The 14,998-nt window shown below is 36.6% G+C and overlaps 1 protein-coding gene across 1 annotated transcript in view; it reads left to right on the top strand.

Moving 5' to 3' along the window:
* The window catches only part of ESR2 (estrogen receptor 2), a 98,427-nt gene extending 83,854 nt beyond the window's left edge, over positions 1–14,573 (top strand). Inside the window, exons 9-10 of the mRNA XM_070751034.1 lie at positions 4,730–4,910; positions 14,340–14,573. Of these exons, the coding sequence (XP_070607135.1) occupies positions 4,730–4,910; positions 14,340–14,517 (359 nt within the window). The 3' untranslated portion in view covers positions 14,518–14,573. The remainder of the gene's footprint in view (positions 1–4,729; positions 4,911–14,339) is intronic.
* The last annotated feature ends 425 nt before the right edge of the window (positions 14,574–14,998 follow it).

Genomic DNA, 14,998 nt, shown 5'->3' with positions numbered 1-14,998 from the left:
GTTCCTTTCTTCCCATTAGTTCTCACTTTTCACCCTGGAAAGGGCAACCATCTCAGCTATCAGCACATCAAAAAGCAGCCTTGCCAACTCATGTGTGTTCGTATAACTTGCGTTGCCAGCCAACCAAAAAGAAATTGATCTGACTGGAATGGAGTAGGGAGATTTGGAAGAGTCTGTGAATTTTATCTCTGATTTAATGGACCTCTATTTAGTGGACTTCGCATGCAGTGGATTAGATTTCTGTCCAGTCATTCCCACCATTGCCCATGATGGACATTTGTTGCACCTATCTGTCATTACCCACCATTAGTCAGAATAAATTAATTTGTGGCAATTAATGGTTTTTGTGTAGTGACACTTTTATAAAATAACACAAACCACATTTGTGGCATAAATTGCTTCAATGCAATTTGTGTACTTTGAATTTAGTAGACAATCAGGAATATCAGAACTCCTGCCTCCTAAATTGAAATTTTCCTGAGTAAGTTATGACTTACTTCCACAGGTATAGCGCACAGTTCAGAGACCAAAAAAAAGGAGCTCTGCATATAACATTTCACATTACCTTTCAGTTACCGTACTTCTTTGGGCCCAGTTGTGTAGTATTGTGGGCCAAGAGGATATTTGAGGAAAACTATGGGAGGGAACTTGTTGTGGACACATCCTGCGCAGCTGATCATGGATTCTGAGGATCAAAATACAGGTGTGGGTTGGTATCCTAGGCCAGTGTACCTGGCACATGAGTTTGATAGCGAGGAGGTCTGAGAAGATGTGTTTGTTTGTTTATTTATTTATTTATTTATTTATTTATTTATTTATTTATTTATTTATTTATTTATTTATTTATTTATTTATTTATTTATTTATTTATTTATTTATTTATTTATTTATTTATTTATTTATTTATTTATTTATTTATTTATTTATTTATTTATTTATTTATTTATTTATTTATTTATTTATTTATTTATTTATTTATTTATTTATTTATTTATTTATTTATTTATTTATTTATTGGATTTGTATGCCGCCCCTTTCCGTAGACTCGGGGCGGCTCACAACACAATAAAGACAGTTTATAACAAATCTAATAATTTACAATATAAAATATTAAAAAGAATATTGTCAGAGGCTGAGAGCCAGCCAGGCACTTTTGCATCTCCAGAGGTGTACATGAGTGACTCAGGAGAAGAGGAGCCTCTTCTTGATGCCAGAGTGTGCAGAAATGTCAGAAGGCATGAGTGGCTGAACAAGAGGAGGTCTCTGGAACTCTTGGCCATGTCTTTTATTTATTTATTTTATTGTTTTGTCAAATACATATTGATGCTTTACAAAGATATAACAATGTTTATGTACATGATACTAGTAAAATAGAAACATTAGGACAGGGAACAGAAGGCATTTATGCATGCCTCTTATTTTTGGTTATTTAAGTTGTGTAGTATTGTAGTAAAGCTTACTTTGGGTTATTTAAGGGTGAGCCACGTGATAAGTCAGTGCAGAAGTCAACTTTCAAATGTGTTAGATGGCGGCTCAGATCTTGCTCTTGGACTATTTATGTTGGATTATATATTGAAAAAGTGGAATCTTTTCAATATGTAATATTTTGGGCGCAGTTGTGTAGTATTGTGGGCCAAGAGGATATTTGAGGAAAACTATGGGAGGGAACTTATTGTGACCCATCCATATCGTAGGCAGCTGGGCTTCCTGCCAACACAGAGTGAGTCATGTTAATGAGAGATTTGTTATCAAAGAGAAGTATTTCGGAGTTTGGCTTCCTGTTTGAGAATCTAATGAACAGCTAAGACCGAACAGACTTATTTCTTTTATGTATGGTTTGTTTGGGTTGTATGATTGTTTTTAAATCAAGGATTTTTAACTGTTTTGCTTTTTAATCATTGGATTTGTATTTTGTATTGATGTTGTGAGCCGCTCCAAGTCTTCGGAGAGAGGCGGCATACAAATCTAATAAATTATTATTATTATTAAATTATTATTCTTGCTTTGCTGATGTATTTTAAATCATTTAAACCTCCCTGCTACTAAACTATTAAAATTACATGCTTAAATTTAGTCAAATTTGTGTGTGGGGACCTATTTCTTGAGGGGCTCATCACTGGGACAGAACTGTTCTTATTTATTAGGAACACTTTGTTCAGGTACATTTAGTAATTGATAAGATCCATTAAACGTGTTCGCAATTTTCATATACTTTGTAACTGCAATAAGGTGGAAACATGGATTAAACACAAGCACACACACACGCTACTCTTTTCCACTTCCACCACTCACCACCACCACTTTTCTCTGGATTTTGAGAAATATTTATTGGAAATGGGTAAGATCATCTTAACAGCTACTGCCTCAGAATAGACATTAAATTATTATTATTATTATTTCATTCAAGGCTAATATGGTGTCTGCTCTCAGCAATAATGTTCTCTGTTTTTCCCACCAATTTTTCATTAGTTGCACATGATAATTTTACAGATGTCCTAGTAAACCATTTTGGTGACTGTGTTATGTCATTGTTTATAATCAGTTTCTGTGAACTTCTTGCGTGAGCTGAAAATATGATCTACTATTTCTTCTGCTCCTTTCCACAATCTGCATTTTGAATCACTTTATGATTTTTCAATTCTGACCTTGATTGTATTAGCACAAATAACTTGTTCTTGCAAAGCTAAAAATCAACCCTTCAGTTTCTTTTCTTTCTTTTTAAAAAATGTTAGTTACAAGCCATTGCCAGGCTTTATTTTTATCCTTCCCCCCCTAAATCTTCTGTAGACATTGACCTTGTAATGCTTTTCCTTGCCGGCATTCTATTTGTCATTACATTATTTTGATAGTCATTTTTTTGTTTCCTGAACATTTAATAGTTTCCAATTTTTAACTTGCATTGACATTTATTCTGGGCTGTCTTTCACATAATCAGCCAATGCACATTTTTCTTCTTCAACAGTTATTTCGACCTGAGGAAACCTCTGCCTTTATTTTTGTGGGGTCGGTCTAATCTATCAATACCACTATGGTAATATAATGCATAGTGAATAGTCATCAATTTTCTTGTTTTTCAGTCCAAACTGTCCAGTTTGGCTCATGTCCAGTTAATAATTCAAGCATTGTATTATATCACAAATTTCTCCAAGTATTGATAGCTTTAACAATGTTTCCTCCATTCAGTTTTGCCTAGCAATTTTCTTACTCTTTGAATGCATTTTTTTTTTGACTAATCTTATTTTTAACTTGTCTGTGCTTGAAGTTATCCAGTTGTAGAATGTCCAGATATTATTAGACTTCATCCTGATAGCTTCTAATGGTTTGGCTATTTGACATTTCAGTTTCATTACTGTCTGTGATTTTACCCCAATTTATTGCTACTGTAGCACATTTCTCTAGACCAAATTCTATTGCTATATCTTTGCTAAAAAAACACACACCACCTTACAATGTTTGTCAATTATATTATTATCATTATGGTTCATCGAGTAGTCAGCCACATATTCAGACTAGTTTTGTCAATTTTGTCTGCCTATCTAGTTCTTCCCAAGAATCTAGGATATAATGATGATGATGATGATGACGACAACAACAACAACAACAACAGAAATGGAAGGGACCTTGGAGGTCTTCTAGTCCAACCCCCTGCTTAGGCAGGAACACCACATACTCTATGTGGACGTTTAACAGTGTTAGAAGTAGCATTGCAGGATGGAAGCTATTCTAAGTAAAGCTGCCTTTTGCAATTGACTGATAGTGAATTTATCAAGGTTGATGGTGTTTAAGTGGTGTTCCAGTTATTTTGGGATTGCACTCAAGGCCCCTATTACTATTAGTACTATACTACTACATTTGTTATCTTGCCACAGTCATTCTATTTCTATTTGCAGGTCTTTATATTTTATTATCTTCTCCAGTTCTTTCTCTTCTCTTCTACTGTCTCCAGGTACTGCCATATCCAGTATACAGATTTTTTGGTCTTTCTTATCGACAATTGCTAAGTCTGGGATGTTACATGACAGGTGCCTCTCTGTTTGAAGTCTAAAGTCCCAGGGCATTTTAGCTTTTTCATGTTCTACTACTTTCTTTGTTTTATGGTCCCACCAGTTCTTGCTTGCAGACAAATGATATTTTTTGCAGATATTCTGTTAGACCATTTTTGCTACTTCACCATGGCATTATTTGTAGCTAGTCTCTGCAGCTAACCAGGTGGATCTACTGTTTCTTCAGTTTCTTTGCAGAGTGGGCACTGGCTATCTATTGCTGTCTTCTCAATTCTGCTTTCTATGCCTTTGTTCTTATGGCTTGGCCTTAAGACAGAAGTAGCTTTTTCAACTTTTCTGATTTATGATCTCTTTTATTCATTAAAATTCATCATCATCATCATCATCATCATCATCATCATTATTATTATCATCATCATCATCACTACTACTATCATCATCATTATTATTATTATTATTATTATTATTATTATTATTATTATTATTACTATGTAAGGCTATAATTTGGTTACAGAATAGTTGCTCTCTGTGTAAAGATTTCAAGGTTTGGTTCCCAGAATCTTCATGTTGAGTTGAAAACTTTTAGATTTCTTACCTTAAATCTTGGAAAGCTATCCCTTGTTGTGAACAATATAGACCCAAGAGGATTAATGTTTAATTCAGATTTAATCATCGGAAGGGAAGGGGGATTCTTAATAACATTGATGTTTGGTGCTCTTGTGTAGGTATGTATCCACTGTCATCTGCTGCAGAAGAACCTGAGAGCAACAAAAAACTGAGCCATCTGCTAAACTCGGTGACAGATGCATTGGTGTGGGTCATTGCAAAGAGTGGGGTCCCTTTACCCCAACAAACAACTCGCTTGGCAAATTTGTTGATGTTACTTTCTCATGTTCGACATGCAAGGTAAGACCATTCTAAATAGTATTGGAAATCTCTTCTTGCAACTGATGATCAGACGTGGTTGGCAAATCCACGGTAACTGAATTTAAACATGCCTGAGATAAAAATATATCCATCCTAAGATAAAATACAGGGAATAGTATAAGAGCAGATTAGATGGACCATGAGGTCTTTTCTGCTGTCAATCTTCTATGTTTCTGTGTTTCTATTAGGGGACTGGAGGCTAAAACATATGAAGAACCGTTACAGGAACTGGGCATGACTAGTCTAGTAAAAAGAAGGATTGGGACGACATGATAGCAGCATTCCAATATCTCAGGGTTGCCACAAAGAAAGAGGGAAACTATTCTCCAAAGCACCTGAGGGTAGGACAAGAAGCAATGGGTGGAAACTAATCAAGGAGAGAAGCAACTTATAACTAAGGAGAAATTTGCTGTCAGAACAATTAATCAGTGGAACAGCTGGCCTCCAGAAGTTCTGAATGCTCCAACACTGGAGGTTTTTAAGAAGGTGTTGGATAACCATCTGTCTGAAGTGGCATAGGGTTTCCTTCCTAAGCAGGGGGTTGGACTAGAAGACCTCTAAGGTCCCTTGCAACTCTGTTATTCTGTTATTTTGTTATTCTGCTTTTATAACACAGCATCTGTAATACTTATATATAGTGTTCATTATATATTGGATACAATATTATATTCTGAATTGTCTTATAAACAAGATATTCTGCTTAGAAAATTATGGTATATTTCTGATCTATTGTTGGAGAACCACAGGTAACTAAAGCTATTGCATTTTGTTTCCCAAAGCATGTCTTTTCCTGAAGGCCAATTAATTCCTTTCAAAAAATAGGCTTAAAAAAAGATTGAATGATAAAAAAAAATTGCCTCAGTTTGCATCTAATTCCAATACATTATCTGTGGATTTTTATTTTTAATGACAAAATATTCAGGCATATAAATAATATTATCATCCTACAGAGATGAATTGTAATTCTGTACATGTTAAGGACAAATTGAGTTGAAATCTTAAGTTGAATTAAAATGTAATTTTGAGGGTTTAGGGGGTAATGAAAGAAATGTATTTTTAAGAAGCCGGTCAAAATTAAAACTAATATAAATGTTCATTAATTCTATGGATTAAATGTATTAAAATTCAATTTGAAGAGTGCTGGGCTGAGCAGTACATTTTTATTTAATCATTTTTAAGCTATTAAAAATGATTATAGCAAAGATTTTATACATAGCCAATGCTTTCTATTATGTGATAATAGTTATATTTTCCTGAAGAAAGCTTCTTTCAGAAATTTTGCTTTAAAAACACAAGGCCAAGTTCAAGTTGCTGAAATATAGCCAGCTTCCAAAGCTGATACTGGTAATTAAATGTTTTAGCAGTACTTGTAGGAAAAGTGCATCTTATTGTACAAAACATTATATTGTTCAATTATGAAAATGTTTAGACCTTTATACAGCCCCGTGCTCAGAAAGATTTTTATAACAACATTTGAGCTGGCATATTGCATTGCAAGTTTATACCGTTAAAGTGTTTGTTACCTCTAATTTATATATATTGCTTAATGTAACAGCAGTGGATATAGAGTGGAATGTCAATAAAAATTAGTCTTCAGTGATTTCACAAACATTGTTCAGAGCAGAATGTTCAGTGATTTCCAATGTTTTGGGAGAGACCATCCATTGGAATTCAACCGCAGCAATACACGAGCACGTAATAGATTCAAACTAATTGTAAACTGCTCCAAACTCGACTGCAGAAAATACGACTTCAGCAATAGAGTGCTCAATGCCGCACTACCTGACTCTGGGATTTCTTCCCCAAACCCCCAAAACCTTAACCTTAGATTACCTACAGTCGACCTCTTCCCGTTTCTAAGAGGTCTGTAATGGGCGTGCATATGCATACCGCTGTGCTTACCATCCCTGTTCTACTATCCTTTGGTCCTCTTTTATCGTTCCTTTTTACTTATGTTATGTTTATACAAACGACTACTATACTATACATGTTTGACAAATAAATAAATCAAATAAATAAATTAGGTGGCCAATACATTCAAGGAAATAAGGAACCTTGGTGAATCAAATCATAGGCTTTTGTCAGCTTAGAAGCTTGTCAGCTTCTAAGGAAGATGGAATTAGCCCAGTTTGACTGGATAAAGTTGGCTTGGACTGTAGCCCTTGGAAGTATCTGTTTAATAAATATCTAAATCTTAAAAAAAGAAAAGAAAAGCATGCAGGTTCTATTGCTTTTCCTGAATGCGCATAACTGGCACTGGCAAAGAAGATGGGCTCTGTCTATTCATAGATTCTATCCAGGTAGTGCTTAATTTGCAACAGTTCATTTAGTGACTGTTCAACTGTTATTTCCAGATAGCACTGGAAAAAAGTTGTTGTTGTTGTTGTTGTTATTATTATTATTATTATTATTATTATTATTATTATTATTATTTATATTTGTATGCCGCCCCTCTCCGTAGACTCGGGTGCTGTTATGACTGTTTCTTTCAACTTTTGCGGTATCCCATGATCATGTGATCAAAATTCAGATGCTTGATAACTGGCTCATATTTATGAACATTGCTGTGTCCCACGACGACATGATCACCTTTTGGGACTTTCTGATAAGCAAAGTCAACGGGGAAGCCACATTCACTTAACAACTAGGTTACTAACTTATCGACCACTGTGATTCACTTAACAACTGAGACAGGAAAGGTCATAAAAGTGGGGCAAAATTCACTTAACAAATGTCTCACTTAACAACAGAAATTTTGGGCTCAATTGTGGTCATAAGTCAAGGACTACCTGTGTAGTTCAGGTTGTCAGGCAGACGAGCCTTGAAAAGAAGATTTAAAAAATCAACAATGGTGACAGGTAGCTCCAAGGAGTATCTTTTTGGTGATACAGTTCCATAAGCAAGACACTGCTACCAAGAAAGCTCTCCCCCCTCTTAATATAAGAATTACAGGGAAACAGAGACAGTTCTACCATCAAAAGAAAAATGTTGCTTCTCCAGGGAACTGATAGCAAATGGTGACAGACAAGGGTTGGCCTCTTCCTCTCCCATTCCCTTTGGCCTAACCCCAGATTGGCTTGACCTGCTACTTAGCTCAGTAAGACCTTGAACTGGTGTGTGACTTTTTGGAGCACCCACTTTTTCAGTGGTTCACCCTGAAGACTCCTCAGAGCAAGTTAAGAATATAGTCAGCTTAAGTGAAAAATCATGCATTGTTCACTTCAAAATACTGAGTTAGGACACAGAACTTTAGTTGCAGTGTAGCTGAAATCATAAGAAACAATCCTGTACTATTAAAGTAGTGCTTCTCGACCTTAGTGGTTTTAAGATGTAGGGACTTCAATTTCCAGAATTCCCCTGTCAGCTGTAGAGGCAAATCTTATTTCTGTTGCTTATCAGAACTAAAACAATTTGTTTTGTCCCCAGTCTCTCAAAATAGCTAAATGACAATGCCATTAATAATCCTGATTTTTTTTTTCTTGGTGAAAGAGCAGGTTAATTTTGATTAGATTACCTGGTTCTTTTTTCTCCCTTTTCTTTTCAAACTCTTCTACACAGCTCTTCCGTGTAAGTTGTTTACTTTGTGATGGCAATGAAAGACTGTTTGGTGGCTGTGTTAATACATTGAGCTGGCACTGGAAAATTTATTGATACTTTTTAAAGGGCACATTAAAAAAGATTGAATCATTACATGGAATTGGCTTAATAATTATTGACTTTTCCATCAGTGAAAGTAAGAAATAGCGTAAGGTGGCTTTGGGCTTATTTTGCTTTTTATAGAAGCTTTTCCATTAACTCAATTTCTGGCTGCCCAGAAACTGGAAAAATATTGTTTCAAACTGGTAACTGACCAGCAGCATTACTTCAACCAGCAAGCTACATTAGCTAGAATGATAATATTCCTTTTAAATGCTTTTCTTCCACTTACTTTACTGGTTAAATAGCAATTAGATCCATGATTTTCAATGGATCCATAATGTATCTAAGCTCTTTCTATTCTTCCTGCTTCTTTCCCTCCAAATCAAAACCTGGTATATCCAGTCATTGGTTTTCAAATTTGAAACCACACCCCCAGTGATTTATAGAAAATATTTTTTTTCTCATCAGCCCTCCATATGCTATTTCAAATCAGCTCATAGTTTGCCTATCCCTGTAATATTCTTCATTTTAAGGAGTGAACTGGTCACATTCTGGATCTATTTTGTCTTCTCTGAAACCAGAACCACATTGTGATGGCTTGGGGGAGATTGGTTTTTTTTTTTGGCTTTCATGTTGCTTCCCTCTGCCTCCCAGCTCTGGGATACAAGCAGATTCTTCCTCAATATCTGTAGTAATCATGAACATGGAGACATGATCTTCTGAACAAAGCTGCTCAGAAAAGGAAGAAATCTCTCTGGGTTGAAAAGAAGCCTCTGTGTTCAGAAGCTCGGTCAGCTTGTGTTTATTCTTATAGCAGACCTCTTGTGTAGACAATTACAAAGATTGACTTAACCCAAAGATAGCTAACTAGTAAAAAGTTAATATCTAAAAAACCCTCTCAATCATACAGACAGACATGTCAAACATATAGGTGAGTGTCTGATTGCTAGTTTAATCTTTTCTTTAAACAGAACACAGATCTGAGTAAATAATGTTTACCTTAAACAGGACAGAGAGCTGAGTAAATAATCTTTACATTAAGCAGGATGTTCAGTCAATATTAACCAAGACAGGCATTCCACATCATTGGCAATGACTGATAACAATCTACAAATATTTGTTGCAATCTATGTATGCTAGAAAAGGAGTAGAGGCAAACTGATTGAGCTCCAGGCTTGTGGTGAGAAGGTTAGGTAAGCCTGCCACTGTGAGTTTGTCTTTTTTAAGATGAGAGTTGGGTTTGTTCTCAGCTGCCATCACTTTTTGTATTTTCTTATCATGTATGTTTGGTTGGGATTTTATACTAAGAGTGCTATCCAGAGCCACAATTGTGAGAACATCAGAAACTCATACTGCAAAGAGGTCACTCCTGCGAACTCTGCCTAGAACTTAAAAGACGTCAAAACCAAAGAGATACTGATTTATACATTGACTACTGTGCTGACTGCATCAAAAGTAAGTCCCACAATCCATCTCCCAACATCCAACCACCATCATCCAAAACTAGGTACGCACGTTTCTAACTTCCTCAATACCAACTACTACTGACCTTAAATGCAAGCTAATTTATGCAAGAAGCATCGTAAACAAAATGCCTGAATTTCTCCTCTTACTAAATACAACTATATTCAACATTATATTTGTCTGCAAAACATGGCTGAACACATTAGTCTCTGACCCTATTATCACAGTAAGAGACTATCATATCGCTATGTCACAAAATCCATAGAGGTGGTAGTGATGCTATATTCTATAAAAAGTCCCTAAATCTATTCAATTTACACAGGAGCTTGCTCTTCCTGAGACCATCATCTGCGAACTATCATTAAATGCCACATTTCAATTCTTATTATATTACAGAGCCCCTGATTTGTATCATACATGCAAACAAGTTAACTTCACTACTAATGTGGGAGAACTCCTGTCCACACTCTCTTATTTTTCTTGGTGACCTTAATCTACCTCTTATCAATTGGATCCTAAATAAATGTACAACTGAACCAGGGATAAAAACATACTTATCTCCCTACCAGCTCGGGAACGTGCGCAATGGCTTATGCCCAATATTTTCTAGTCATATCATAGATAATTATAACAATCTAATACATATCGATCAGTGGTGAAATACAATTTTTTAATTACCGGTTCTGTGGATGTGGCTTGGTGGGCATGGTGTGGTTTGGTGGGTGTGGCTTGGTGGATGTGGCAGGGGAAGGATACTGCAAAATCTCCATTCCCACCCCACTCTGGGACAAACAGTGATGGTATTTGCCAGTTCTCCAAACTACTCAAAATTTCCATTACTAGTTCTCTGAACTTCTCAAAATGTCCATCAGCAGTTCTCAAGAACCTGTCAAAACCTACTAGATTTCACCCCTGATATCACCTTTATAGAATATTATTATTATTTATTAGATTTGTATGCCGCCCCTCTCTGTAGACTCGGGGCGGCTCACAACAGTGATAAAAATAATACATGGTAACAAATCTAATAATTAAAATCTAAAATAACAGTTTTACATTACAAAAAAACCAACAACCAATAGATAAAATACATACACACAGTCATATCATGCACAAAGTTACATAGGCAAGGGGGGGATGTCTCAGTTCCCCCAAGCCTGATGACAGAGGTGGGTTTTAAGGAGTTTATGAAAGTCAAGGAGGGTGGGGGCAGTCCTAATCTCTGGGGGGAGTTGATTTCAGAGGGTCGGAGCTGCCACAGAGAAGGCTCTTCTCCTGGGTCCTACCAGACGACATTGTTTAGTCGACGGGACCCGGAGAAGACCAACTCTGTTGAAAAGATACTATGCAGTCTAAAACCATCTTTTCTATTGGACCCAATGAACTATGTGCCTACTTCTTTAAAAAGCTTTCCAGAGCCATAGTAGAACCTCTAGGCACAATCTTTGAAAAAATCTCTCAGGACCAGATCTTTGCCCAACCTATGGTCACTAGCCATGGTCATTCCTATCTTCAAGAAGGGAGACCCCAGCCTAGTTGAAAATTTTGAACCAATCTCTTTATGTTGTGTCACCTGCAAAGTCATGGAATCAATCATTAATCAATCCATCATCCTCCACTTAAAGACAAACAACCTACTCTTAACAAACAATTTGGTTTCAGAAAATGAATTATCTTGTAATCTGCAACTCCTACACTGCAAAAACATATAGACTACACAACTTGATCAGGACAAAGCAATAAATGCAATTTGCGTAGACTTCTGTAAAGTTGTCAAAATAGAGAACACCCTATCAAATCCTGTACCTATTAACAGCTATGTCCCCCAAGGCAATGCTCTAGGACCAATTCTATTTACATAAATGACCTTTGTGATCATATTTAAAGCAACTGTGTTCTCTTCACTGATGATGTAAAATCATTCAACACCACCAACAATGCTGGTACCGTTCAAAAACACCTTGACCTTGTCAGAGTAGCCAAACGACTTCAGATATCAACCAACAAATGCTCTGTCTTACATATTGGCCAAAAATAAATAAATAAATCAAAACATAAAATACAAATTGGGTGGCCATAACCTTGCAGGTGACCCTCACTCTGTCAAAGATCTCGGAGTAACCACCCTAGGGAAGGGGAGGGTTAGGGAAGGGGAGGGTTAGGGTTCATAGGGATCTAAGTGCCAAATCTAAGTGCCACTGTAACCACATTGCAAAAAAAAAAAAAGCATTAAGAGTTGTTAATTAATATTGCTTAACTTCTTCTCTGGTAATATTGTACTGCTAACTAGAGCATACAAAACATTTGCTAGACCAATTCTCGAATACAGCTCATCTATCTGAACCCGCATTGCATATTGGACATTAATATAATTGAATGAGTCCAGAGATATTTAATGAGAAGATTCCTCCACTCCTCTGCTTGCAATAGGAATACCTTATGCTACCAGACTTGAAGTTTGGGGATTAGACAATTTAGAACAGTGTTTTTCAACCAGTGTGCCGTGGCACACTAGTGTGCCGCGAGACATGGTCAGGTGTGCCGCGAAGCTCAGAGAAAGAAAGCAAGAGAGAGAGAAAGAAAGAAAGAGAAAGAAAGAAAGCAAGAGAGAGAGAGAAAGCAAGAGAGAGAGGAAGAGAACAAGAGAAAGAAAGCAAGAGAGAGAGCAAGAGAGAGAGAGCAAGAGAGAGAAAGAAAGCAAGAGAGAGAGAGAAAGAGAGAGAGGGAAGGAGAGAGAGAGAAAGGCAGAGGAAGGTAAGGAGGGAGAGAAAGAGAGCAAAAAAGAGAGGAAGGAAGGAAGAGAAAGAGGGATGGAGAGAGAGAAAGAAAGAGGAAGGAAGGGAGAGAGAGAGAATTTTTTGTCCAAACTTTTTTTTGCCCCCCCCCCCCGCTCAATGTGCCCCAGGGTTTCGTAAATGTAAAAAATGTGCCGTGGCTCAAAAAAGGTTGAAAATCACCGATTTAGAACCACGCCGCCTTCGATCTGATCTAAGCATAGTACATAACATTATTTGCTACAATGTCCTATCTGTCAATGACTACTTCAGCTTCAACTACTGTACAACAATATTCAAGCATACAATAGATACAAACTTAATGTAAATCGCAGGTAGGACAATTGCAATCGATTGCTGCAGTTGAAGCTGGAGTAGTCATTGACAGGTAGGAGAATCGCAACTGATTGCAGGAAATATGACTTCAGCAACAGAGTGGTCAATGCCTGGAATATATTACCGACTCTGTGATTTCTTCCCCAACCCCCAAAACTTTAATGTTAGACTATGTACCGTTGACCTCACCCCGTTCCTAAGAGGTCTGTAAGAGGAGTGCATAAGTGCATCAACATGCCAACCATACCTCTCCTAATATCCCCTATTATTCGTATCCATTTAATGTATTAATAACCACATTTATACCTATATCTGTTATTTACTACATGCTTGACAAATAAATAAAGTTAAAAAAATAACAACTCCTAAGTGGCAAACTTGCTTGAATTCTGTTGTTACCCGGAGAAAAAATTGTTGGATCATAGTCTTTCTTGTCCAATCTTAGTTCTTCAAGTCATCTAGAAGTTAGCTTCAAAGTGGTTCAGGAGATTAAATGATTTATGAGAGATACTACTGTCCCATCCCCAAAATGAGTTTCCAATACTATAGAAGATGAAGCTTACGATAAAATTCCTGTGAGTGCCATGATTTTTTAAAAAAATACAAGACAAAATGATAGTCCAATCTTTCATAGAGTTTATTATGTTTCTGAATGCAGTCATGAAGTATTTAACAATTTCAATTTTATTTTATAAATGTTATTTCAAGTGTTTTCTGTTTTAGTTTTTAAAGTTTTAATATTAATGTTTACTTTTTATTAATTTTAATATTCTAAATCCATTTTTGTTTCGCATTGCCGGCAAGATCTCACTCGTTTCTCCTTTGTTGGTATTATTCAAGCAAAGTGGTCGTCTATCAAGGATGACGTTGTAGAATTCCTACTTTGAGCAGGGAATTGGGCTAGATTAGGAGTATCAAACTAGCAGCCCATGGGCCGGATGCGTCATGCACAGGCCAAGCCCACCCCAGCTCTGTGAAGGGAGAAATGTTGGAAAACATCATATGATGGCAACATGATGCCGCAGATTTGATACCCATGGGCTAGAATGGTCAAAAAAACTCAAAACCCTTCCAATCCTTATATTCTGCTATGTGACAAAGTGCAGTTATGTGGATCATTTAAAAATTTGGTAACTCCTGTTCTGTGTATTTTAAATCTCAGCACTTCTTTCTGATCACAATGTTTTCTTTACAGTAACAAAGGAATGGAACATCTTCTTAGTATGAAGTGCAAGAATGTAGTACCAGTCTACGATTTGTTGCTGGAGATGCTCAATGCTCACACTGTCCGCAGTCACAGGAAAACACCTGTCTCCAACCTTGAGAATAGCCCACTGGAACCAACAGAGACGACAGATGGAGTCCAGCAGTAATTTCAAAGAAGTCCAAATCCAGGAAATACCCAAAAGGAAAAAAAATGAAAGAAAAATCCAGATCAAAACTTTGGATATTTGCTGTTAAGAAAACTACGGCATCTTTATAATTTTTACTGGACCATTTGTTAATCTTTTTCAGACTGAATGTTGTCTGTCAACTTAGACAGTTTTAGAAAAGCCCCATGTGGTTGGAACTGAACAACCAGCTGATGATTTGTGGTTTTATCAAACGTTGCATGTCTGGAGTGCCTTCTACCATAGAGGAGACTGTCTAACTGCCAAAACAGCCTTAAGCTTCATGGTATCCTAGGTAGATGCCAATATAAGCTTCTTTTCTTTTCATTTTTTAAAGGAGAGCTGGACAACTCAAAAAACCTAAGATCTCACAACGAATATCTGTCAGGGTAGAAAGAGAGGCAACTTCTGATAAGAAACTGAATAGCTTGACATGACACTGTTCATCAAGGCATCAAGCTGC

Source organism: Erythrolamprus reginae, chromosome 1, assembly GCF_031021105.1.
Source record: "Erythrolamprus reginae isolate rEryReg1 chromosome 1, rEryReg1.hap1, whole genome shotgun sequence".
Classification (NCBI taxonomy): domain Eukaryota; kingdom Metazoa; phylum Chordata; class Lepidosauria; order Squamata; family Dipsadidae; genus Erythrolamprus; species Erythrolamprus reginae.
Note: the sequence above shows the minus strand (reverse complement) of the source record. Positions and strands in the feature narration are given on the sequence as shown.